General features: G+C 38.4%; 1 protein-coding gene across 1 annotated transcript in view; it reads right to left on the bottom strand.

Annotated features, from left to right (window-relative positions):
* Positions 1 to 27,799, bottom strand: part of EIF3H (eukaryotic translation initiation factor 3 subunit H) — a 118,886-nt gene that overhangs the window by 71,483 nt on the left and 19,604 nt on the right. The window contains exon 2 of the mRNA XM_048841525.2: positions 15,823 to 15,979. Coding sequence (XP_048697482.1) covers positions 15,823 to 15,979 — 157 coding nt within the window. The remainder of the gene's footprint in view (positions 1 to 15,822; positions 15,980 to 27,799) is intronic.

The raw sequence follows: 27,799 nt of genomic DNA, 5'->3' as shown, positions 1-27,799 counted from the left end.
GTTGATCTCAATCTATGGATTTTCCAAATATATTAATTCAGCATGAATTCAAATAGTTTAATCTAGTAGAACAAAAGAAGCTAGACTGATATGTGTATTCTGTGTTATTCCTCAGTAAGAGGTAAATTGTCAGACAAGTATTCTGCATACTGCAGTGACAGCCTCGCATGACAAACTTCTCCACAATATTAAAAGCCTTTGACATTTTGTAAACTAATTTGTTCTCTTCGAAATTATTTCCCACCCATCCAATCTTGTCCATTATACATCTTAAATAAATTTAGTACTTCATTCACTTCTATACATACATATACCTGATCTCCTCTTTATATATTATCATGAGTACTTTCCAATATAGCTTTAAAATAGTTCATACTTCTTTAAACTCTGCCAACTTTTTTGCTATGACATGTATCACCTTAATAGACCACAGCAACGACCATGCCTGTAGTCTTTGATCGGAAAGATATATCAGGACAATGTCTCAATATAGTCTTCACTACCATTAGACTTAGCAATACCCATTTAGCTATTTCAGACATAAAGCCATCCATCATAGAGTAAGGAGAGATTATGCGGAAAGTGGCAATCTTACAAATACACATTCTATATTCCTTCTGCCCTTATGGCTGTGTTAGTGTGTTCTCTTGGTAACAGCAAGGACTGGAGTCAGTACTCCTGAATTCTATTCCTAGCACCACAACCAATTTTATTTGCAATCTTGGACATGAAGGAACGCCTGCGTCTCAGTCTTTCCAGCTATAAAATGGGTATAAACACTACACAAAGCACAGGTGTGGTTTGAGATTTAATATTTGTTATTATACCTTGATTACTTTAGATAGAAGTTGCTATACAAGTCAAAATGTTACTGTAGTTTTTTCTACATTATTCATTTGTATAGAGGCCTGGTACAGCTTGTGGAATGTTTCAAACTGCATACATTTAAGGACAGTATGTCTAGTAGCACATCTTCCACTATTTAACTACTGAAATATCCAGCCAATCCTAATTTTAAAGGAGAAAAACAAAGATATACTGATAAGTACATTTAAATTATAGGAAAGACTTAGTAAATGTTTAATTCCTGAAGGTATTAACAATCCACTGAAATTTCCAAATACTCCCCAGTTTCTTTTTTATTCTCGTATGTAGGCTTCTTAGTTATAGATTTCCGGCTAAAGCCTAGGTAATTTAATTTTGTTAGTAAAGCATCTAATAATGCTTGTACTAGGTACGAGTTTTTCACTCAGATTTTATTTATGCATCTAAAACCTTTCCTTTTTAACCTTGCTATTTTCAAACTTTACAGCACAATTTGTTATAACCACAAAATTTTAAACTCTAACCCCCCCCCCCCCCCAAATCAAATAAAGTAATGGAAATAATTCTTGTCTGGCATAGTGTTAGGAGTTTCTCGAGCCTCTTATTCTTGGGAACTTTCAGAGTAACAGCCGTGTTAGTCTGTATTCGCAAAAAGAAAAGGAGTACTTGTGGCACCTTAGAGACTAACCAATTTATTTGAGCATTGAGCATGCATCCGATGAAGTGAGCTGTAGCTCACGAAAGCTCAATGCTCAAATAAATTGGTTAGTCTCTAAGGTGCCACAAGTACTCCTTTTATTCTTGGGAACCTCATCAATATGAACAGTGACTAACTAGCCAGCATTGGTTAACCAAAGGCCACCCCAAAAAGTCAAAGAAACACCACCAATGCTCCAATGTCCACCAGTCCTAGACAAAAAGTCTGAGGAAAACTTTCAAACATTCAATCTAGATTTTCCCTCTTCATTTCATCCTAGCATTCAAAATTATACTTCCTTCTTGAAGCCTAAATAATGTCTCTTTCATTTTTATTTTACACCTAGAACATTTATAGACCATAAGAGTTGTTTAGCGAAGCTGAATGCATTTACTGGACCATGTTCATTCTACTGTGCTTCTCTATGCTTCTTTTAATTTATCAACATTCTTCAGGGAAGGATATGGCTAAATATTTAAACTAGCTGGGGGAGGGGGATAAAACGCTCACTCTAAACCTCGTACTCCAAACATATCTGGACAAGGTTTACCAAAAGAACAAGTGACCCAAGAGCCCCAAGATAACTGAACAAAGCTACAAGGAACCATAGAGGCTGCAAGCAATCAGCCTCTAGAAATAGGACACGGCAACCCCACCATTGATATGGACAAAAAAATTTGCAGACTGAATGATCCAGGGCAATTAACTGTATAATGGAAGTAACTTCCAGAGCTGTGAAGAATTTACTTAAGAGACTGAGGGAGTACAAAGCTAGCATGGAGAAACTTTACTGCAATTGACAATATCATCAACCGTTTTATAAGACAGCGAAGGAAGACAGAGTATGTTAAGGAAGAAGGAATACTGTTCATAAAAATACAGTTAGCATGAAAAATATTGAGCCTAATAAAGCTGCCATCATTTTGAGAAAATAAAAGAGTAAAAAGAACAGTTACAAGCAGATACAGGCAGTAAATAATGGATAAAGCCAGGACCCTTTACAGATAAGGAAACAAAGCTTGTTGGCTAATTTATTCCTTTAGGTGTTAAGGATTTTTAGTGCCAAATTGGTTCAATATTTAGCTTGATAATAGCCTAAAAATAAATAAAACATATCTGTTAGATATCAGATAAGATAAGGATGCTACTGTTCAAAAGCAAAAGCCTAAGCCTAACACTTGAACTATTAAAGACATATGATTTCAGAATTACATCTTTAGATTTTGGAAAGTAAAAAAATTAAATGTGTGCCCATAATTGCCAAATCTCAGAGTATTCTATTAAAAGCAGAATAAACTGTATCCAAGCGTTTTCCCCCGAACTGCAGCACTGCAGATTTCAGGGTGCAAAGAAAGAACAAGGAAAAACCCCTGTGAAAAAAAAGCTCACAATAAATTTCACCTTTTCCACATATTCACAGTAATGTTGTGAATTTCACAAAATATACATGGTATAACATACAAAATAAGAAAACACTCCTTTATGTCCCTACTTTTTAAATAGAAACAAGCATATCAGACTTACATTCTTTGCTATATTACCAGAGCTTACATACGACAGAATGCAAGAGTGAAGTCATTAAAATATCAGATTGATATTTCATACTTCTGAGTTTTAACCTGACATATTTCAATTTTAAGTTCTTTCAGTTAACCAAAACTAAACATGAACTATGTTTGATTTTAAAGTTTCGTTTCATCAACCTCAGACTATTCATAACTGATGAGACTAACTTAAGTGCGGAATAATCTACAAATTCATAACCCTGAACGTTCAGCAGTAAATCAATACGTGGTAAATGTTTAACATTTTCAAAATACAGCCATGAATAACAATGCAGATACAATACCCAGAGGATTTATGCCATAATTCAAGACACTCTCTAGTTATATGCCTTCATGTATCTAAAAATTGTTAAGTTCTCCGGTATATGCTTTAATTTCTCGAAACAGGGTTTTGTGTATCAATTTTGGCAAAAAAAAATTATAAATTAAATATATAACAGCATATTTGGACGGTGACAGGTGATGAAGTTTTAGGTTAATATTGTTGGCCACCTAGAATTGGAAGATTTTTAACAAGTTTATTCGTCTTAATATAAGAGTTATAAAATGCGGAAAGTATCCACAGAGTAAACTAAATGATCATATGTCATACTTATGACTACTAGAAAAGAATTCATTTGAGCTAAAACAAGCAGACTAAAAAATGAGGCCCTGCTGGCTTAAAAAAAAAATAAAAACTTGCATATATTGCAACGGTTCAAACGACAGAAGCACATTGAAGATGGAAAAGTTGTACTAGCTCGTCTAGCACATCTCATGGCCAGCAAGGAATGCGTACGTACATTTCTTACAGTTTTGTTCATTTAAAGTTTCTCAAGGAATGAGACTTCTATACCTTTCCTTTGAGGACTAGTCTACAATTAGTCAAAACACCAACAATGTGCTCAGCAACTGATAACTGGAGTGCTACTAGCAATGCATTAAGCTGAAGTGGCACACCTTCATAAAAATTCTGTGAAGTAAAAACAAATGAAAGCCCAGACCGATATCTTAGTGTCTATCATGGTGTGAGAGAGGGGAGAGTGGAAGGGTTTCCATGCTTTTTAAGAAATTCCTTGGTGGCACATTTTGGCTTTTTCTTTAAAAAATGAACAAAAGACAGGAAAAATAGAGAAGTGTTTTTAAAAATCATTTTACAAGTAGGTGCTACAACAAAATCTTAATGCAACTCAGATCAGGTAACTTAATGCTCAGATTACGTAACAGATCTGCGTGGTGCTTCAAACAGCAAAACATGCTCCATTTTTGTACCATTGAATTAAATACTGAGCATCAAGATTTCTCCACCACTTTAAGTATCGTCCCTACAGCCTTGAAAGTCCAGAAATGCAATAACAAAGGAATGTGTGCATATATTTCATGTAACACTAGTTACCCAGAAAAATAGTTGTTTGCATACAATTTTTAAAGTTACATAAGCAGACTTTGCTGGGATAAAAGCCATTTAAATGAGCTATTCTGAGAAGATCTATGTTAAGGATTATGTTTCCCTCTCTACCTCAATCACTGATAGAGTCAAATCTGCTGAAAACAAAAAGTCTTGCTAAACAGAGAGGAAAGCTGTTGTTTTGCTTCTAACACAAATCTTTGAAGCAAAAAATCCTGATCTAAAGAGTTCAGCACCTACAATATTAAACTGATTTAGTCTGCTGAAAAAAAGAGACAGTTAGTTATTGGATCTGTATTTAATTCAATGCACTTTATAACATATTTTAGGAATTCAGTTGTATAAAACTATATCTGAACCTTATCAGATGAAAATAGTTTCCCCCCCCCCTTTTTTTTTTTGCAAGCCCTGGGTTTCATGGCTGAGAAAATAAATTAGTCTGATTCTTGTAAGCTGGGTAACAGTGCCCCCTAATGGGGATTTTAATGTAAGACTGTTTCCATGGCTATTATTATGATTATTTTTATTAAATTGTATGCCACCCAATGTTCTAATAAACTGGATGGATTTTTTTAAAAAAAGTTTTGATAATAGGTAAGTAAAAGTTAAAATATAAAACAAAAACTAAAGTATTTGAAAGAAAAGCAACAGTCTAACAGTATTTCTGGTTACTAAGAAAACGTTTGGGTAAGTCTTCAGGGACAAGTGAGCTCTGTATCTTTCGGGGTGCAGTCCAAGGCTAACGGTAATTTATCTAACCCTTTTTAAGGAATGTTACCATTGACTGATATGGGATAATAAAGGACACGTTCCTTGGAAGCACTGGCCAGAAAAGCTGTCATGCAGTACACATGCAACTCTGGTGAACAAATGTATGCCAGCAGTTGTGTGACCATTATAGTATCAATGCTACTTTCCTCTCAGGAACCAGAATCAGAATTCACAGATTATTGTGCAAAGCACTGGGCAACAGGGGTGGGATCAGAAGCACGCAAAAGGTCTTTACTCAAATGTGTAACAACTCATTATGGACAGATGGAGCAAATTTTGATACCAACAGTTCTATACATTCTAGGGCATAAAAACCATCCTTAAAAAACATTTCTGATAGTCAACAAACAAACAAGTATGCAAAGGACTTAGAGGTTCACTGTCAAAAGAAGCAGACCTCTTTTAAGCAAACCATTAGAACAGTTTGTGAAGGAGTCCTGAACAAGCCTATGAAAGATTTGATGATAAACAGTCTACTTCTCAGAATTTTCTTTGGCAACTGCATCCTATCTACAATTTAGAATTCTCTGGGTGTGCAATTCAGAATGTATTAAAAGTAGCATAAACATGGCTACATCACTACCTGGTGCACTCTTGCCAACTACCTGTAACTGGGAAATTGGTGTGTCAACACAGAAATTTGCGTACATGAGCCAAAACAGCCTTGTTCACCAAAATATTGTGGACACATTTAAAAAGTGTGGATATTCAGATTAGTGATTTGCAGCAGGAGACAGAACTTTGGTTCAGATCAGAGGGAGTTCTGGTTAATTGGGGGCAAGTGGAATGGAGACTGTAGAAAAAAATATTTTACTGTAATTGGATTTTTGCTTCTCAATTGCAGATGTTCCTTCCTCTTTGAATGACAGGAAGCATTGAGCAATTAAAGACAGCTATTTTGATTAACTGTTGTACGTAAATGCAGAAATTCAGTCAGGTTAAAGTTATTTCTGCACCCTCAGCGCACAGATTGATGACTGATGAGATATAAACTAGAAATTCCCACACAGAACAAGTATGTTTCCAATGGTCTTGTGGGTAAAACATTGGACTGGGAGTCAGGAGATGTGGGTTTATTTCCTGGTTCAGCCACAGACCTCCTGTGCAAGATACTTAAATCCACCCTGTAACTCAGTTGCAATGTTTAAAATGGATAAATACTTCCTTACCTCTCAGGCATGCTGAGAGAATAAAATCCATTAATAACTGAGGCACTCAACTACTATGGTAATAAGCAGACTAATGAAATAGAAAGACGAGTAGGTGGGGGCATGGAAAAAAGCTGGATGTGACTGCTAAATGGCTCCAGCCTGGTAATTTTGGAACATGTAAGTGGCTCTTAGGCATCTTGCCCTTTGGGGGCAAGTTGGGGTGGGGACTGTGTTTAACCTCAGAGAGCAGGGAGTCTAGTGAAACACACAGTCCCTCCCCCAGCTTGCGTCTCAAAAAGCAAGATCCCTAGGAGCCATTTACATGCTCCCAAATTACCAGGCTGGACTGATTTAAATAAAGGAGAAAAATGGAAAGCCTTGATTTATATCATGAATTTTAATCAACTTTTTAAATTGGTACTTCAGTTATTTTCTAAATAAAGATGCATTCTCACTGGTTATATAACATTAAAATATGTTGATTTACAGTTAAACAGAGCTCTCTGGTACATCTTTTTGCTGCCTAGGTTGGTACACTAAAACTATATATATGTAAGCAATTATACAGTTTAATATTTTCAGATTCTTATTAATTGTACATTTTGGTACATTAGAAAATGGTGAATGATATATTAGATAAATTGGTTTACTTTGAAAAAGAAAAACAATTTAAATAAAATTAAAACATCCGATTTAAATTTAAAAAATCCATTTTTTAAAAAATTTTCCACACAAAAAAAAACCTCAGATATTTTGTTCACCCTTCAGATTACCAATTTTCAACTAGTGAATAGCCACAGGCCTACAAAGGTGTCCTACAGCTTCCTGAACCAAAAACAGAACAGAAGAGAATGTTACACCCCTCACCATCTTGTGATAGAGGAAAAGATGAGAAACTGATTTAAGATAATTAGTTCAAATATAATCAAAGACCCTGTTTGGGGCGAGATCTGGTAGTTAAAAGGATGCTAAGTTGCATAACCATAACTGGTCCTGGGCAAGCAACCCCCTATTGCCAACCACCAATGGATTCATTAAGAAATTGAAGTCTCCAGCACTCCTTACATAGGAAGCAAATTATGGAGACACATTTGGGGAAGTAAGAAATATTGAAGAGAAGTGGGAAATCCAGAGTAACTTCTTTCCTGTGAAAACTTTAAAAATGGTTGTGCCTATTTAAGTTCACTTAAGGCCACCCCCCCAGAAAAACATATGGGCAGGGAAAAATTTAAGTGAGACCCAAAAACTGCAAGCCCTAATTACAAAAAAAAAAAAAAAAAAGAGTCAGGAATTTGTTTAAAAAAAATTCCTAAGAGGACTGAATCCCACACCAACTTGATCATGGATAGGGAAAAAAGACAAAATTGACTGATAGACTTAATCAGTCCACCATTACCAAGGTCCCAAATACCTAGCCCTGGACAGAACCTGAACAGTGACAGTGCTTAGAACTCTGGCACCATACGGAACTCTGTCTACAACAGGGCTCTCCCAGCATTAACACCAGTGGAACAGAAATGGCATTAACAATAGGAAGTTGTTGCAAATTTTCCTTTTTGAAAACAAGTGCTGACTTTTAGCTCCCCCAAGAGAAGTGGCAGCTAGCTTGTCAGTTGTTGGAATGGGCAGGCCTCTGCCCTATTAAAACCTTTCCCCCCATTTTATACAGTACAGACAATCCAACACAGTTACACTTTGGGAATTCTTACACAGCCCCAGAGCACCAAATAGTACACTGCCAGCAGCCCTGGAGTGGTGGGCAGCGTGCAGTCTTCCCCTCCCACCCCAGCCCTGGAGGGGCTCCCCCCCAGCCCTGGGCAGCCCCAGCTACCCCAAGTCCCAGCCACCTTAGCCTCAGCAGGCTTCCCTTCCTGGAAAAGGAGCAGCCTACTGGGCTGGGGCCAACTAGCAACAAGAGGGAAAGGTGCCTCTGGACAGAGCATGGGCGGAGCCACACGGGGCTGTTTGCGCAGGCTCAGCCTTCCCCTGCCTATTAGACATGACACCTATGTCCTTGCAGCTCACTGCTCATTGAGGCCTTTTGCTTCCATGAGGATCAGCTATCAGGGAGCATTGTATCAATAAGCTTCAAGCCAGGCAAGAATAGCCTTGAGGCTGGATGACAACCAGCTAAGAAAAAATAAGTACAGTCAGACCTTTGTAAAATTTGCCATGGAGCGAATGCTCTGATTAAAACTTCCTTCTGCTTTATCCATCCTCAGAAGAAAGGAAACTAGGAACGCACAACTGAAGGCAACAGAAAGACTGGTTAAGGGTATTATAACAAGAAGAAGCCTATACTGCCAAACAAATGTTGCCTTAGACACTGTTGACAGAGGCATACCCAGTTACACACTGGTATACTGATGATACAAAATAAGTATTTTTAATGTTAATACTTAACAGTTCTCTAGATCATCATACAGTATTCCAAGTACTTTATAATATAACTCATCTTCACAACCTGTGCGAAGAAGATAAGCATTATCAAAAATGTTACAGATGGAAAAACAAAAGGATCATCTTTTACCATCTTTTAATGGTATTTTTTGGATAAACAAGGTCAATCTAGTGAAAACTCATGTAGTTAAACAGGGATGAGGACCTAAATCCCAGCATTTTTGACTATCCTATCATTCTGTCTCAAGCACACAGCTTCCACAGGCATGATTACTATAGCACTTAACAACAGCGCGTATCTTCAAAGCCAGGAGAAGCAGCAAGGCACACCTGGTTGAAATAAATGCTTCAGAAAGGCCTTTCATGAAAACTTAAAGCGCATAACATACCCAAAAATTGTATACTCCGCTAGTAGCTGTGGTAGTCCATAAAAGGGAGATCTATTTTATTCAATACAGTGCAAAAAAGCTCCACTAAGTGAAAAGCAGAACTATTAAGTGCAAGGAACTAGACTTCACTTATCCCTCAGAAATACCATTACAATTAAGAAAAACAGTGTTCTCCCAGGGGAACAGGTATGTCTAAAGTGTGATCTCCACAAAAGATGAAGAAAACACCTTTTCTGTAGCCTCTAATTGCGAAGGGAAGTAGACTTGAGCCCAGATAGGACTTTAAAGGTGTCTTCTAGCACCTCAAAACTGAAAGTTTCCCTTGGAAAGGCACACAAAGATTTGGCAACTTCATCTATTGAGTTCTGTCTGAGCCAACAATCAGTTGAACTGTCTCTCAAAGAGGTCTGATAGATTCAACTCATTCATCTGATGCTATCTTTCCAAAGTGAAAGATCTGTGTTGTGAGCAGCAACTTCAGTAGTTTGGAAAAGTGTTGTGCACGGTTGATAAAAAGAGATTTTTGGAAAAAAGGTAAAAATGAATCTATTTAAAATTGTGTGTGAAATTATGCCAGTGTATGTTAAGGCCTAATCTATTAAAATCATTTAAACCAAATTATCAAAAATATTAAGCAATACATGTTTTTAAAAATTCCTTTATTGCACTGATGGAAGACATTAGTTAAGAAGATGGGACCACAGTTTGTTGAAGTGCTAAACACTCTTGACAACAGAAGCCTCCTTGCAGGTGCACAGAGAATATCTTCATTTCAGTTTGTTCAGTTAGTTCGGTTCAATGATTAGATCATTCAAGTTAAGAAACCGATTGAGAGTTGAGAAAGCAGGAAAGCTTGTTTTCTTCTTTCAAAACATGAACAACAATTAGGTGTGAGGATGGAATCTACTAGTTCTAAAATCTTGAGGCACTTGGTGACCAGAAACAGTCAGTTCAATTAACTACAGATATTTCATTTATTTTATCTAATTTAAATGCAAGCCACCTTTTGATAAATCTACTGTTTTTTCTTACGTACCCAGCACATCAAGGATAGTTTTAATTAAAACAAACATTTTAAAATGCTATTTTTTGTGCATTTTAATGGCATTCCAATTTTCAAATAACTTGAAAGAAAATTAAAGTAAAAGAAAATACATCATTCATTATGTTCTAACAAAAAATATACAACTTAAGAATCTAAATAAATTTATTTAAGCAATTATAAAAGCTTAACATACATGTGTCTATTGTATCCTCTTGGTTAGCAAAACATGTCAAGTTTAGTTGCCGCAGCTGTATTTAGTTGCAAATTAATATGTTGTATGGGTTACCAAACAATGAGAGACAACCTTTCTTTAGGAAAATAAAGAATACAAATGCAAAACAAGGTAAAATAGATTTAAATCAAGGTTTCCTGCTTGCTGATTTAAATCTATCCATTCTGGTGTCATATAATACCAAAGAACAGGGGTTCTCAACCTTTTTCTTTCTGTGGCCCCCCCTCAACATGCTATAAAAGCTCCACGGCCCACCTGTGCCACAACAACTGGGTTTCTGCATATAAAAGCCAGGGCCGGGGTTAAGGGGTAGAAAGCAGGGCAATTTTCTGAGGCCCCACGCCACAGGGCTCCCGCAAAGCTAAGTTGCTCAGGCTTTGGCTGAGAACCCCAGGTGGCAGGGCTCAGGGCCCTGGGCTTCAATCCCATGTGGTGGGACTTCGACTTTCTGCCCTGGGCCCCAGCAAGTCTAACGCTGGCCCTGCTTGGAGGACCCCCAGAAACCTCCTCACAACACCCCAGGGGGCCCCGGGCCACTGGTTGAGAACCACTGCCAAACAGCACATGAACTAAATTCACTGTTACTGTACTTGATGGCCAACAGTATGGCTCCAGAACTTTCAAAACGTCTTCTTCCAAGCATCTACAGTCTGGAGTTCTCAACATTACACCCCATTCAGTGGATTTTCCTTCATCTAATTCACATGCCATCAACTAAGCCTCACCTTTAACTTTCTAGAACCCACAGTTTGTTAGATAGTTCTCTCCAAAATAGTCATGTGATGGAGCAAGTCCACAAACTCCTGAGTGGGTGACTTTAGGAAAACTCCCCAATTTTTTTTTTTTTTAGAATCTTTTAGTGTTTTCTCCCCAAACAAAAGCCACTTTTTCTGTTCTAAACTTACAATCTCCTGCTTTTTCCAATACATAGCCACTAAAGAGCTCTACCCTATTTGGATATGGTGAATACTTCACATCAGGGCTTCCAGACATTTTATCAGGGTGAGGATGTTTACTTCCTTGGACTTCACAAGTCTGAGCAAACTGAATCCGTAGAGAACCATTTCAGAATTATAGTAGCATCAACTAGAAAGTAACACTAATTTTCTTTTACATCTTTTAGGAAACAGAATATTCAAATACACATTTCCTTGCACTCTTGAAAAAACTTTAAATGACCTTTAGCAATAATTTCACTTTCTAGTGATTCCCACTGAGGTTGAGAATAAACTCCTACCTCAAGGTAAATTTTAACAGCTGAACTAGCACAACAAAGATAAAGTATATTTGCAAAATGGCTATTAACTCAATTGAGACCCCAAATTAAGCTTTACAAAAAACAGGTTTAAAACTCCCCATCTGAATAGAAATATTTTCAACATTAGAAAAAATTCCAGTTAAACTTTAATCTTCAATGTTTTCTGCAGCATTATAAATAAGAACAGCACCGTGTTAGTACAAAAGAACCAGAAAAGGGAACTGATTATAAATTAAAGTAACACTAGCTGGTCCAGTTTTATTACTTTTTATATTTCATTCTGCTTAAGTAAACAGAAAAATGCACAAGGCAATTACATGTTTTATTAATTTTTTATTAATACAAGATGTTATTGGCAACTAAGGAAGAAAGTTATATATGACCTCAACATCTTTCAACATTTCTAGATTTCAAACCTACCTATTCAGAAACTGACAAGAGTAAGTTAAGACTCCTGGCTCAAGACAGCTCTCTGTCAATTTCTTGCCCACATGATTTTGCACACAAAGAAGTATTCTTTGCATTACTTTAGAATGGGATCCCCAGGTCCTAGCTCCACCAGTCTCCTATTTCAGCCTCAAAAATCTGTGCAATTTTAAGATATCAGGGGAGTTCTGGATCTTTAAAAGGTAGGCATTGCACCACTTTCTCCTGTAGATCAAGCAAAGCTTCCTCTACTTGTATTTCACCTTCCTCTATGTAAACTTCATCCTACAAAAGTAATGATCCCATGTATCCACCATCATAAGTTGCAATCAGTTTGGAGAAATGTTTTTTGTTTTTTTGTACATGGTACTCAATGATCAATGACAAATGACATCAATTTCTGGAGCTTTTCCCTCTTTCACTGCTGGTCCCGGTAAACCTGAAAACTACACTCTAAGAACTCCACCAGCTCATGGTCATAAGAAGAACACAAGAATGGACATACTGGCCCATCTAGCGCAGTACCCTGTCTTCTGACAGTGGCTAATGTTTCAGAGGAAATAAACAGAACAGATAATCATCAAATGGTTCATCCCCTGTCGCCCATTCCCAGCTTCTGGCAAACAGGGACACCATCCCTGCCTAAAATGTATCTAATGCTTTTTTGAACCATGTTATTATCTTGGCCTTCACAACATCCTCTGGCAAAGAGTTCCACAGGTTGTCTGTGAGTTGTGTGAAGAAATACTTCCTTTTATTTGTTTTAAACCTGCTGCCTATTAATTTTATTTGGTGACCCCTAGTTCTTGTGTTATGAGGAGTAAATACTTCCTTATTTACTATCTCCACACCAATTATGATTTTATAGACCTCTATCATATCCTCCTCGTAGTCAAGTTAGGCTTACCGGCCTGTAATTGCTGTGATCCCTCGGGAGCCTTTTTTTTTTAAATGGCATTAATTTAGCTGTGTGTGTAATGCATGGAGTACTAGCAGACTGCCCATGCTTGGTTATACTATGAAGTGATACAGGAGGAATCCTGTTTCTGTGAGCTGCCAACTCAGACTTCTCCCCACAGACTACAGCTTTCATACCTTCCTACAAGTCTATAGGGAAATTGTCATCTGACTGGCTGCCCTTCTCCACTTCCTCACATTTTGGGGAAGGGCTGCTGAGGTACAGCCTAGTGCCTCAGCCCATCCATTAGGCAGAGATCTTATCCCTCCAAGTAACCAAAGGGTAAGGTCCTGATAGAGTCCTTCAACCCTGTGTGCATCTGAGAGCCAACGGGGGAACTGCTCCATGCTGGCTCTGCAACTTTCACCCTTTTAGCACTGTCCCGATCCCAAAAGAAAGAAAGGGAAGGGTTGAAGACCCTCTGGGTGAGAGGAAGAGAAAGAATGATATCCTTTTGTTTGTGGGAAGGAAGAAGAATTAAATGTCTTGTTTGGGGAAGAAAAGAATTGAAATGCTGGGATCTGTCCTCCTTTTGGTTGGTCTCCTTTTTCCTGAATTTACGCAAATATACGGAAGATATAGAAAATTAATGCAAGATTACATAAATTTTCAGTTTACTGGATTTTACATTGAAGCTGTTGGCAGGTATGCAAGAGAGACTGCTCTTCTGGGATACCTATGCCTGTACAGGAAAGGACAGGAATCCTTCTGAATAGCTGACAACATGGGGAAGGAGAAAGGGAGGTAGTCTGGTGTTCTTGCTCCTGGTCACTCTCCTGTTCAGCATACCCCTATCAGAAGGGAAACAAATGGGCCGGACCTGTACCTTGGTTTTTTGGTGCCTTTTCACATTGGCAAGAGAAGGGGTGCACTCTGGGCAGCTGAAAGGGCACTTGCACCAGGCTGGCTACTTTTATAGCAGTTTTTCTGAATTCTTGCTATCCTCCATTATAAGAGCTAGTTTCATCCTTCATCCCGCCTCAGCATGCCTGTGCACAAAAGAGCTGTTTCTCTCTTAATGGCTCGTCAGATTTTCTCACCTTGACCTGTGCTACATGAAGGAGGCATGGCATCTGCCTAAAGACTGCTTGGGAAGAGTGAGGCATGCTGAGTTGACCTAACTACAGTGTTCCTCCAAATGCTGGGGGCTGCTTAATAGCAGTAGCAACACTGTTTCAGTTTGACTCCTTCTACCTACTCACCTGACTAGAGTTTGCTCCTTTACAATGTCTGTGTTGCAAGAGAGAGGGTTGCCAAGTTAGGGACCTGACATTTAGGTGAGGGAAATTCCTCTTAGCTTGCATCTCCCTTGGAGGTGGGGTGAGAGAGGGTCCTGGCTTACTAATGATTTCACTGTATTGAAGTGGGTGAAGCTAGCTTGCAGATGCTGAGCGTAAGAGGGAAGCGAGACCTGGCAACATGGGCACTTTCTTGCTATGGACAGCTGTTCTGTACCCCTGGCAAGAGTTGAATGCTGCACATGGGATTAAAGGCCTATACGGGGGCTGGCACATCACATACTCCCATGCAGACAACTAGTTCATTCCTAAACACTAGCCATATATCTACGCTGCTATTAAACACCCACGTTTGGCCCATGTCAGCAGACTCGGCTCGCAAGGCTTTGGCAATAGGGCTCTAAAACTGCTGTACAGACAGTTGATCTTGGGCTGGAGCCCAGGCCCTGAGCCCTCCCCTTTCATGGGGTCCCAGAGTCCAGGCTCCAACCTGAGCCCAAGCATCTACAGTGCAATTTTACAGCCTGACAGCCCAAGCCTCACAAACCCAAGTCAGCTGATACAGTCCAGATGTGGGGGTTTAATCGCAGTGTAGACACACACACTGAATGCATCCAATGAAGTGAGCTGTAGCTCACGAAAGCTTATGCTCAAATAAATTGGTTAGTCTCTAAGGTGCCACAAGTACTCCTTTTCTTTTTGAGGATACAGACTGACGTGGCTGCTGCTCTGAACCCTGTAGATAGTAAGAAATTACTGACCAGCAGCGGAACATCGGTGCAGGTGTGAACGCCTGAAGCTTTTTTTTTTTTTAATTCATTTTAAATTGTCAAGATTTCAAATTGACAATGCCCCTTAACCTACAAACCCTAGCACTTCAGACTTCCAATAAGTATTTAATAAGAGCTTCTCTACATTTACAGGCGTAACTCTCCATGTGGACATTTTCTCCAGAATTTTTTAGAATATAAGTGTCCATACAGGTGAGTTATTCCAGTGTAACTATAGCAGTCTAATTATATTGGGGTAAAAAGAAAAGGAGTACTTGTGGCACCTTAGAGACTAACCAATTTATTTGAGCATGAGCTTTCGTGAGCTACAGCTCACTTCATCAGATGCATACCGTGGAAACTGCAGCAGACTTTATATATACACAGAGAATATGCCTGTGTATTACTGATGTAGATAAGCTCTAAATCAGATATACAGGATGGGAGCTTTATGTGTAAGTTCTGGAAATGCATTATAGGTTCTTATTTCAGTCAAAAAGAGACCTTGTAACAAATGTGAGTGAAGTTTCCAGCCATAGTTGTGTGTGTGTGTGTGTCTTTTATTTTGGTTAGGTGGGTGTTGTGTGTGGAGGGGTTTTTTGGAGGGGCGAGGTTGTTTGTTTTTTAAAGAAATCAGTATACTTTGGCTTTTTCTGGGTGACAAAGACTGTAAATCCAATGCCCTAGTTTGGACAAACTGCATGTCTTACCTTCATCAAAGTCTGCATCATCTTCCGTGTGCTGAGGGAATGGAAAGCAGTTGGTGATTTCAAGCCTGTCATCCACTACAAGTCCCAGCAGCACTCCCTGGACCACCTCATTCCCCTGTCCTTCTTCTTGGTAATGCTTAATAATCTTTAACACAACCTAAAAATCAAGAACAAAAAGCAGAATATGAAAGCCTATTCTGTATTGTGTCTTTAAATTTGTATAACAAATTGTTTAAGTAAGTTATCTGAAATGGTAGCTGAAGACCAAATGAACTACAGGCTTAAAATGCCAGCAGAAAGTCCTGCACAAGAAGCTATACAAAATATTTCTCAAATTTTCAGAGGTAGGGCTTTTAAGGGTTACTTTTAACAATATCAGTTACAAAACTGAAATGGAAATATGACACACTGAAGGTGTTCCTTGAAAACATTTAGTCTTAAGACCAACAACAGAGAAGCTAATTGGCATAAACAAGGGAGAAAATACCCTTAAGAGCAGATATGAAAGCATGTAAACGACTAAATAAAAAAGGATTATCATTACAATTCTCACACCCCTCCCAACTCTGAACACTACAATAAAGTATCCCCATGTGATGAAGAGCTGATATTGTAGATTATAATATTATGTTTTCAATGGCTGATTTGAGACTAGCTCAGACACACAAACTATGGGGTCAATTCATGCTGTTAATTACACTTAAACAAGACAAAGTAAGTGTAGAGTAATAGTAGCTACAGGCACAGATGAGTACATGTACAGACAATAAGGATGATGCTAAGTCAAGCTCAAGTGGACTTTATTTCACCAAGGTCTAAGGTCTAATCCATCCAAGCAAAAGCAAGCTAGAAATGCTTGATGGCCCTGTTAACAAAGCACTATTGATCTTTGTGTCTGTAGGCAAACCAACTACCATAATGGATTTCTGCTCTACCATTGTGAGAGAACAGATTTTGCATAACTACTGCCCTTACAGATTCAATGAACATTCTACATGAATACAAGTCCACATTTACGTGGCAGGAACATATATTTCATTGCACACTAAATAATGAAGCAAAAGGTTATGTTCGTGACAACCATTTTAAAACATCTGTAATGATTTACACTACCTACAGCATGGTGGTAATGAAAAACATTCACAGAACAAGAAAACCAAATGTAAATACACAGTATATATTCCCTTCTTGAGGGGAAAAGGGGGAATCCTTAAAGTTTTATAGGAAGTTTTTTGTTTGGGGTTAGGGAGGAAATAAGGGCTGAAGTGAAAGAAGAAAAGTGGGAAATGCTTCTTCAAACAAATGTGCTGCAAATATTAAATAAGGTGAACCAAGCCACACAATGCAGTGTGGGAGACTGCATAGCTCAGGGGATTAGTAATGGGATACAAAGCTTTTAATCTTTGGTGCTTCTCTTCCATGTCTAGGTAGCCACTTTGGGCAAAGGTGCAGGTACATATTTAAATGCCAAAAATGAGGCTACTTTGAAAGCTTGAAAGAAAAAAAATTACCATATAGAGAAGTGGAATTTAATACCTTTGCTGAAATGGTTAACATCAAATGGTTTTAAACCATTATAAATGTTTTTTTTGTTTTTCCATGAACTATCACTATTCCGTGAGAAAAATTCCACCTCCATTAATTGTAAGGATGCTGCAGTACTTCACAATAGGCTTGCTGGGACAGAGATCAAGTTTCCAGTGGACAGATATCTATCTTGTGACAGAACCTGTAACTAATAGGACTCAATTGGGCACAACATAAGATGCTATTTACTGCATGAATACAGATATGCAGAGTATTTTAAGTGTCATATTTCCAACATTTCTCTATTTTTGCTCTTCAATTTTTTATGTTCTCTTATGCGCTGGTGGCCTTCCCACTAACCTTTGATAAGATTTTTCACTACAATATTTCATTGCGGCATTGCTGATAAAGATGCCAACTGTTCCCATTTTATCTTCTAGTAGCCTATAAAAACATCATTACAATACACAGAACACTTGCTATAACAATGAGATCCCTGGAATCTTCTGACTGAGCAGAAATACAGAAAGTTAGAGACTATCAGAACTCCAAATGGTAACCACGTATTCTAATGCATGCTGAACTCACACATTAACATGCTGTTCTAGTAAGAGACCTGCATGAGGCAATGTTCTAAGCTCAACTCCACGAGCACACTCCACACAGCAACTTGTTTTCTGGCGTTAGCTACTGACTGAGAGACAAGGTGGTTGACGTAATATGCGTTTGAAAGCTCAAAAGCATCTCTCTCTCCCTCCCCCAATAGAAGCTGATCCAATAAAAGATATCACCTTCTCCAACCCTGTCTCTAATATCCTGTGACCAAAACTGCTACAATATTGCATATTAGCTACTGATTGTCTGTTTTGAAATAAAGATCCAAAAAACGTAAGAAACAAAAAATGTGCCCCATGAAAATGCAGACATCTCATTCTTGTAACACTTTTGTTTTTATAAGACTCCAACTGTTTTAAGTGATACCTAATGTATAATACTTGGTGAACAGTTGAAGTTTAAAGAGGCCCTGCAAGACATGCTGCTATCCAAACACTGCTACACACTGATGAGGAGACAGCTTGACATCCAGTATTTTCATGTCCTGCCTTGAAAAACAAAAAAAATCTTTAAATGTAAAGGTATACCCAAATTTCTTTGATAATCATAGCAAGACTGAGGATCAGCTTTGAACATTTAACCGGTCATCTCATTTGTTTTCAAGTTATGAATTTGCAATTATGAGTAGCTTTCTTCAGTTCGTCTTAAACCCCTTCCTAAGTGCCAAATTACAGTGAAAAAAGCCACTTTTGTATTAAAATAGGGGAGCAAAGGAGTTACACTAGTATAATTATTAGTTTAAATTCACACCTCAAGAGTATAGTGATATGACTTTTCCATACAGACAAGTTTTCAGGTAATAAAGTCTCAGATATTTCTATCTTTACAACTTGTGCTACAAATCTTGTGTTCACACCACTGAAATCAGCTTATTGATCTGTTCAAACTGTCACAGGTAAAAAGCCAACTGCTGTTATTAGAAATAAGTATGTATATCATTAACACCTATTAGCACTAGGTATACTGTCATGTGTGACCTGGCAGAACAGTATGCCAGTAACTATTAAGGCTCTATTCCCATCAGACTAGTAAAGGTTTAGACTTTAAATCTAGTCTCTTTTTTAAAGACTGGTTAATGGTAGGGCAGGCATTGGAAGCTTTGTACTGTACTTGAGGTCTAAGGAAATTTTCTGAAATTCTCACTGTTGCTAACACCAAATTAGCTCCACCAGCATTAGAAATGGCAAGAGGCCTAGTAGACATGTTGCCAGTAGTTAGCTGGGGTTTGTGTGTATGCACACACACCTTGTCTCACAGCCCTACTCAAAGCTAATTTAATTGATGTTTCATACACCAGCTGCTCATCTACACAAGTGCTCCCAACATTGCCAATACTTAGCACTACACTTTACACATAGACCAGGCCTCTGAAGAAGCTGCTGTGGAATACTTTCAAGTTTTATAACATTTTAATATCTTAGTTTATTTCATTGCTGTCAAATAGCAAGAAGATGTAATAAGCCTTCAGACTGCACGTAAGTGCAAGCTGCCAAGTTCTGGACCATCAACAGTCTAGATAGTCCATGAACTAGAGTATTGCATGACAGTTGGGAGGAACCAGGAGGCAGATGCCATCTTGGGTGAAATGCGGGGAGGGGGAGGTTCTGTGATAGGAAGGAGGACTGTCGGGAGTTTCTGGGCCCCCATAAGCAAAGGAGGCAAACGCCCAACCTAGAAAGGAACAGGTGCAGTCTCAATACCTGAGGACATCAAGCAGCATCTGTGTCCAGCTCAGAGGGGTTTGGCCACATTTTAATATCCTACTCTCAAATATCAAGCAGATAAACTAAACCTATGTAGGCTTGTGTGTGGAATTTTAGTAGTTAGAGCCGATCCTTCCTGTAGAGGAGGCATAGCTGAGTGGTGGTTGCCACCTCAGCTGGATATAAGAACCAGGACTTCCTTGGCCAGTGAAGGACTCTCTTTCTCACTTCTGTTTGTTTTTTTGTTTGCTTTAAAAAAAAAATTGTCCTGGAGAACAATGAACAGAAAAAGAAAGTCATGCTTTTGGCCACGGGAGAACATGCATGATTGTAGTGATGGCCTATTAATAAGGCTAAGATTTTGTCACAGATATTTTTAGTAAATTCATGGGCAAAAGAGAAAAATAAACGGAAGCCATGACCTGTCCAAGACATTTACTGAAAATAACTGGGACAAAATAGGGATCTATGGATCCCCACACTGCCCGACGGTGAGCAGCTGCACAGGGGCTAGGAACCTCCTTCAGCAGCTGGGGACTAAGGGGTACCTCTGATGCCTGCAGCTCCAGGAACAGTGAGGATTAGAAGCACATAGCACAGTTCTGATACCTGCTACCTCCTTTAGTGATAAAAACCACTGCCAACGTGTTGTAATACATCACCGGCACATCAGGACTGGAGTTTTTACAGTTCTTAGGACATCTTTGACTGCTCTGAGCTTTGGCCAATTGAAGAAGAGCCCTCCCACATAGTATTCATTAACTTTGGATGTCAGCTTCCCTCTCCAATTCTCACATACTCTGGCACTCTGAGTATCCCTTGACAAGGGGGCAAAGAGAAGACACATGTGGAACCTCACTCAACAGTATGTTGGGGACAACAGACCATAATTCTGATCAGAGACAGATCCCTGATGTGACTGGAGAACAAATGGCATCATGTCTTCAGGCCACCAGCTTCTGAATCCTGTCCTTTGAAAGAAGTAAACTTCTGTGAAGGATATACTGCATGGAATCATTCAGCATCTGGTGGTGTTGACAAATTCATATTATTCCAGAATAGAACTTGGGTCTGCAAAAGCTGCTCTGGGGGCCTTTTCCAAGAAAGGTGCTAGGATGAGGAAGTCATTTTAGAATGGGTATGGAACTTGACCCCTTTTCTGCTCAAAGAAAAATAGACTAAAACTAATACTTTGGAAGACACCCTCACAGAGGCAGGAGGACCAAAGATACAGCATGAAGAACACCTGATGATATAGAAATTAAAAAATCCTTTTGGGAATCCTGTTCTTGGTTTAATTCAGGGTCTCCATCCTGAACTTTGGCTTCTGAAGGAATCTGTTCAAGAACTTCAAGTTGAGCACTCCTCCTTTTTTGGGACTCTTGGGTGCCAGGACAAGGTCCTAAGCCTTCTTGTTTTCTGGGAGATCCATTCTCCAAATTTGAAGAAGATAACCCACTGCAGTCCTTATACTCTGTGTTTCAATTGGTTGGAGGAATAGTCTTGGTTTTGGTGTTGCATTTAATTTGAATAGTGCAACCCTGGCTGCCTAAATGGGGGGAGGGGTGCTTTTTTCAAATATAGTATTGATCTAATGCTTTGATAATTCCTGCCACTTGGTCCCCAATTGGTTCAACCTATAATCACCCTTTCTTGAAGGATACAGAGTTTTCCTGTAGTATCTCCTCCATACCTCATACCACTTGGATCACTCTCTTGCAACTCTTGGATGAATCAAAAGCATGCCAAGACCTATAATAGCATCTGTATTTCTTTGGGCTACAAGGCTCTCAGGTTTTTATTTTATTTTTATTTAAAGGAGGTTTCCATGGCAGTACTGTCTATAGTCACTGAAGAACCTGCCAGCTGGGACATTCAGTAGTAAACAGCACTTACTTTCCCTGGGGATTGGCCTTCCATGGAGTTAGGCAGAACTGGTGTTGTGAGAGTTTCATAACTCATTGCTTGTACTGAGCATCTCAAGATGTCTTTTGTGTGGGGGGGGGGGGTAATTTCTTTTTTCAGAGTTGGGGAGAAGGGCAATCTGCCCTGACCGATAAGGAGATGTTTTTCACTGAAGCCTCCCAGTCCAGAGGACTTCTGAACTTGAATGGCACAGTGTGCAAAAGAGAGACCACACACACATGGCTACAGCCAAGACATGGAAGCATTAGATGCATGAAAGGCTGCTAAGGTGGCTTTGCTTTTACTAATTATTTTAAATAAAGACTTGCAATTTCTTTAACCAAACATGAGGACTGCGTGAACTTTTGGGGAGTATAAAACATAACATACTTCAGAATGGATTCAACTCAACTTCTCTCCAATGTTTCTTTTCTCAGGGCCTTATCTGGAAGGATACAGAGTCTGCATAATACTCCTGAGGATGGTTTAAAAACATTATTAAAAATCCTGAGTGAGGTTGTTCTTCTGTGGGCTCCAGCCCCAAGGCCAAAAAAATCTGGCCTTTCTCCCACAAAAATAAATATGAGGACCTCTCTGTACTCTGAGACCTTTTTTCTTCCTTTTAGAGCCTTTACCCTGGGAAACTTTGTGTTGTGGTCAAATGGAAGAGGAAGACCAGAAGGAAGAGGATCCCTGCCCCTCCTGTTCCTTGTTTTACTGGGAAAACAGAGCCTTAAAAATTTCCACTGTTGAGGAGTGACTTCAGGGGTCAAAATCTTAAGTGTCCTTCCCATAAATCTTTTACCTTTCCTTCTCAATTTCTAAGTTTTACATATGGGAGTGATCAACCTCTCGGGTCTCAGAGTATACCCTGATTTTATAGAGTTTTTCCTCCTTATCTGTATGCCAGAGGTAGAGTGGCCTCCATCTTGAGACAACAAGATGGCACAGAAGAGTGAATCTGAAGGAAGAACGGCACCTGCTGCTGTAGTACAGAAATAAGTGGAACCCTAATAAGGCTCACTTTTGAGATAATCTGAGTGAGCTCCTTGAATTTTATAGATGTTCCCTTCTTGAGGGAGGGACAGAGGAAGCCATGTTGTCTCACAGTGACCGTGGTTCCTGGAGGGGCTACACTGAGAATGCTTACTCAGGGCAAACTGCAAGGAATAGGGCAGACAATCCCCAAAACTACTGATTTATTTCAATATTTATATTCACCAAGCCAATAACAAAACAGCTACCACACTGATTACCAAGAAGCCAAAATACAGTTCCCTTTAAGCAGTCCAGCCCTTTGGCTCCCACTCAGAGAGCCAAGTCTAATACAGAGAGGGGTTACTAAAAAAAACCTTATTCATATAAAGTACTATCAATCCCAAGAGATCAGATACATTGCCCACCAGGTCAGTGAATATTTTAGATCTCACCCAAATATATGCTTACAGCCAATCCTTATTAACTAAATCTAAGATTTAGGTTTGGTCACTCTAAGCCTGCAGTAACTGAAAGGTCTGGTATCCGTCTCCAAGGTCCTGCAAACAACAGTCAGACCCCTTGTAACAGATATGTGGACTTATCCTGTGACGAATCCAATCTGTGCGCAACTTCATATATCTGCAGAGCCTGCCAATAAGGATATTTATATGATGCAGAATACCTGTCCACGATGAGATGAGATAACTGATGTTCATATAGACATATCTAGATGTCAACATATATTCACAACTCTCCCAAACACACAGCTTCCTACTTGCCCTATTATCAAAATAGATTAAAGATTGCAGCAATTCAAGCTACAAATCTTGAGCAACAGTAAATCTTGAAAGTTATTTTGATATTTTGAGTAATAAAAAAAAACCAGGGACCTTGGCTAAAAAGGTTATTTAGCACATTGCAACTCCATTTCCCATCTAAGTTTTAGAATCTATTCCAGGCTCTGTTCCCTGTAAGCTGTGCGCGTGCACGCAGATATTAAACCCCACGCACACGACGAAACACCATGCGCACTCCGGCTTCGGCCTTTTATTTTTTTGGCTTCAGCGGCGGTACAGAAGAAATTTTTTGTGCACATGGCCTGTTAAAAATTAGAGGGAACACTGATTCTAGGACTGGCAAATGATTTAAAAATCAATCACAATTAATCATGAAATTAAAAAACAGTATGATTAATCACAGTTTGAATTGCGCTGTTAAACAATAACAGAATAACATTTTAAATTATATTTTTGGATTTTTTCTACATTTTCAAATATATTCATTTCAGTTACAACACAGAAAATACAAAGTGTACAGTGCTCATTTTACATTATTTTTGATTGCTCTATAGTACTTGTGCAAATATTTGTAATCTCTTTATTGTGAAAGTGCAATTTACAAATGCAGATCTTTTTATTTTAACATAACTACACTCAAAAACCTAACAATGTAAAATTTTAGAGCCTTTAAGTCAAAGCATGAAGGGGCATATGAATGTTTAGCATACCTGACACCTAAATACCTTGCAACACCAGCTACAACATTGCCATGAGAACATCTGTTCTCACTTTCAGGTGACATTGTAAATAAGAAGTGGGTAGCATTATCTCCTGTAAATGTACACAAACTTGTTTGTCTTAGCAAATGGCTGAACAAGAAGTAGGACTGAGTGGACTTGTATGAGGTGAATTGAAAAATACTATTTCTTTTGTTTACCCTTTTTACAGTGCAAATAGTTGTAATAAAAATTAAGTGAACACTGTATACTTTGTATTGTGTTGTAATTGAAATCAATACATTTGAAAATGTAGAAAAACATCCAAAAATATTTATAATAAATTATAATTGGTATTCTATTAACAGTGCAATTAAAATTGTGACTCTTTTAATCTTGTTAATTCTTTTTGCATTAATCGCATGCATTAACTGTGATTGACAGCCCTAATCTAATCCTTTTAAAAATGACCTCCAGAGAAAAAAATTGTCATTTTTACTGTTTTGATATATAAAAGGTGTCTGATTTTTTTTAAAATGGTACTTGGGATTTGGCTTGGGTTTAATCTTTCAAATAACAAAACCATATTGTCTTCCCTGTTTTTGTTAGAGGAACACTGACTTGGATTGGGAGCCCTGAGTTTTTGGTTGAGGGAGCCAGGGATGCTAATCTTTCATACAGTGCTTTTCCTCCTCTCTGTCCAGAGTTTGAAGTTAGTGCCCTCCAGGTATCTTGAAACTTGTTTAAATCATCTACTTATTTATTTTTTCTCTGTAAGTGGACTGCTCACTGATGCAGAGGAAAGGAACTGAATATGAATTGCTTTGTATTGGATAACAATAAGGTCATCAAATGATGGAGAGAAGTGAAAGGTATTGAAATCAAACATAAAAATCAAATTAAGATATATGCTAATCACCCCCATGATTGATTTGTTTGGATGTTGCATCTCTTCTAATCTTCCTCTATCCTTTTAGATAGACTCTCTGAAGAATGAGCTCTCTCTTCTGTGTGAAAAGAAGGTACTGTAGTACATTTTGGGTGCTACCTCAGTACAAACAATAATACACCACCATTATGTTTGTATATTTTAAGTTACCCATTTGCAATAGAAAGTATCATAGTATAAATTTCACAGTACATGGCTTCATGTTGATTACCATGGAAACCATCAAGACCACCGGCACTGCAGAATGACTGCCTTGTCGGTATGTTTCTACAATACGGCCCCAGGATTCCAACTGTTTGAGCAGCAGGGCATTAGATATCATTACCATACCATCAGGAAGCAACGATGGGGCTGTAACAAGAGTAAGGCCCTACAGTCGTCCTAGTTACAATGGAGACAGAATGTTACCGACAGAGCATTACCAAGTATTTTTCGGTGGGTTATTTTTGCTACTTCCACAAATAGGTTAGAAAATCTGAATCTTTTGAAAACATTTAATATTTTTAAATAAGTATTTTTATTACATGTTTTTAGAACAAAAGTCAATACATTACCATTGTTTTGGGGGTGAGACCTGATGAACATGCTCCCTTACTGTACAATGTATCTGCATTTTAGGAAGATTAGACACAAGCTATAGTTTCAACTTAATATTTTCCAGTTGGTATAAAAGAGTCTTATGCTTTTAGCTGTCAGCTGTCTGATGAAATGTGTTCTGCTATATTAGTGAACTACCAGCATTCAAATATTTGCAGTACTTACTGAGCTAGTAGTGCCATCTGTGAATAAAAGGATTACTTTTCAGGCTTCAGCTTCTAGCAGTTGCATATGAAAAGGTTTAGAAGTGACAGCCAAAAGCAGCAGCAGTAAACTTCAAAATTCAACCATCCATTTTTCACACGGATTGTGCTAAATTTTTACCCTCATTCTGAAGTAGAGGAAAGCCTGCAGAGACAGTTATCCACGCTTATTTGGCCTTAAGAAATGAACAGAACACGACAGAGACAAAATAAAAATAAACTTGCTTTGTCTATTTGCAGCTCTATAAAATGCTCCCAGATTTAAAGGCACCTCATGCTATTTCAGGATCCTAGCCTCCAAGATCAGGATTGAAAATAACGTGCTGAAGTAAAATATTGCATTTAAGCATATAAATTATGGGATCCCTCCTTTTACATGCATTCAATATATATTCCAAAACAGTCATGAAAGTGACACACTGGCACGATGACTAAGTCATTTTCCATTTTTATTATTTTAAGTTTTCCACATGTCCAGGGCACTTGACTTCACTAAAATTATGTGAACAAGTTTTGTTTTAACAGGTTTAGAGATACAGAAAAATCTTCCCTAAAGGGAGGCAGTGTGCACCAGTGGAAGGGAGACAAGACTGCGACTCAGGAGACCTTGGTTCTATTCCCAGCTCTGCCATTGACCTGCTGTGCAACCATGGAAAAAGAATGTTATTTCATTTCCCTTTTCCTCAGTTTCCTCAGCATCTTTAAAATGGGATTAATGATACTTGCCTCCTTTGTAAAGCACTTTGATATGTACAAAGTGAAGTGCTATATAAGAGCTAGGCATTATTTATCATCTCTATAGGAGTACTGGATGATTAAGAGTATTCTAATTTTACCACCACTGATAAGGGAAAATATGGATGGATAAGGTCATATGATTTTCTGAGGACATCATTTTGGGGGCATCATTAAGGTAGCCTGGGTACATTAAACCACGAATTGATAAATATTGGAGTCTTTTGAAAGTGTAATCTCAATTCTGAATTTCCTACCTTTTAACGGTTATTTTTTGGTAACTACAAAATTTCTATAAGGATTGTTATCTTTAAATTACTAATATGCACTCAAAACCTTAATCTACCTTAACTAATTATTGCTGAGAATTTGCTTAGTTGTTTTTAAACACTCACAGCACGAGATGGAGGAGCAAGAAGGTTTGGGGGAAAGGGTCATTCAACCTTCCTTCTGAAATCGTAAGGGCCACCTGGCTAATGCCTGTTAAAGAAATGGAGGTGTACACCAGCACACACAAGAGAGGTTCCATGCTGCTGAATGCACCAACACCCTTGCAAAACTTAGGAGGCTCTAGGGGGCCTCCAAAGCAACACCGTCACATTTCCGCCCAGGTGAGGAGTCCAGTTTACTTCAGCTTCACAACTACTCTACCAATTTTGATCCCAATATTTCTTTGTGGATTTTAGAAGGGGGCAAAAATCTGGCTTAGAATGGAAAATTAGTCACAACCTTAATTACTAAGTGGCTGCCTCTGCACAAGAGAGATACTATCTCTCTGCACAAGAGAGATAGTATCCTTGGTAGTATCATACTCATAGCACAATGCTAATACTCGTCAGGCTGTAGTCAGAGCATTTTAATATGCTTCAATATCTCTAATATTTCAATTTAAATAGCATTTTTATTTCACTACACATCAAGGCACAATGATTTTATGAGTGTGTACAAGTATGTACGGTTAAACACACAGGCAATTTAAAGGAGCATTTTTAACTATGGACATATTGTTGCAGGCAATGGGCCAAAGTGACGGACATCACTGAATTCAAATGAAATAGTAAAACCAGGCTTACCTAAACACAAAAGGGAACCTCTGGCAGTTACTAAGCATATCTAAAAAAATAATTTCCCAAAGCTTCCCCACATTATTGATTCTACAACAGTAAGCTGAGCTGCCCATTTTACTAATTCAGAATTCAAGAAATTTAGTTTTATATGCTAAATACTGGAAGTACTCTTATAGAATTGCTAAGCATTAGTGCAATATAAA

Source organism: Caretta caretta, chromosome 2 (genome assembly GCF_965140235.1).
Source record: "Caretta caretta isolate rCarCar2 chromosome 2, rCarCar1.hap1, whole genome shotgun sequence".
In the NCBI taxonomy this organism is placed as follows: Eukaryota; Metazoa; Chordata; order Testudines; family Cheloniidae; genus Caretta; species Caretta caretta.
This window is presented reverse-complemented; position numbering and strand designations above follow the sequence as displayed.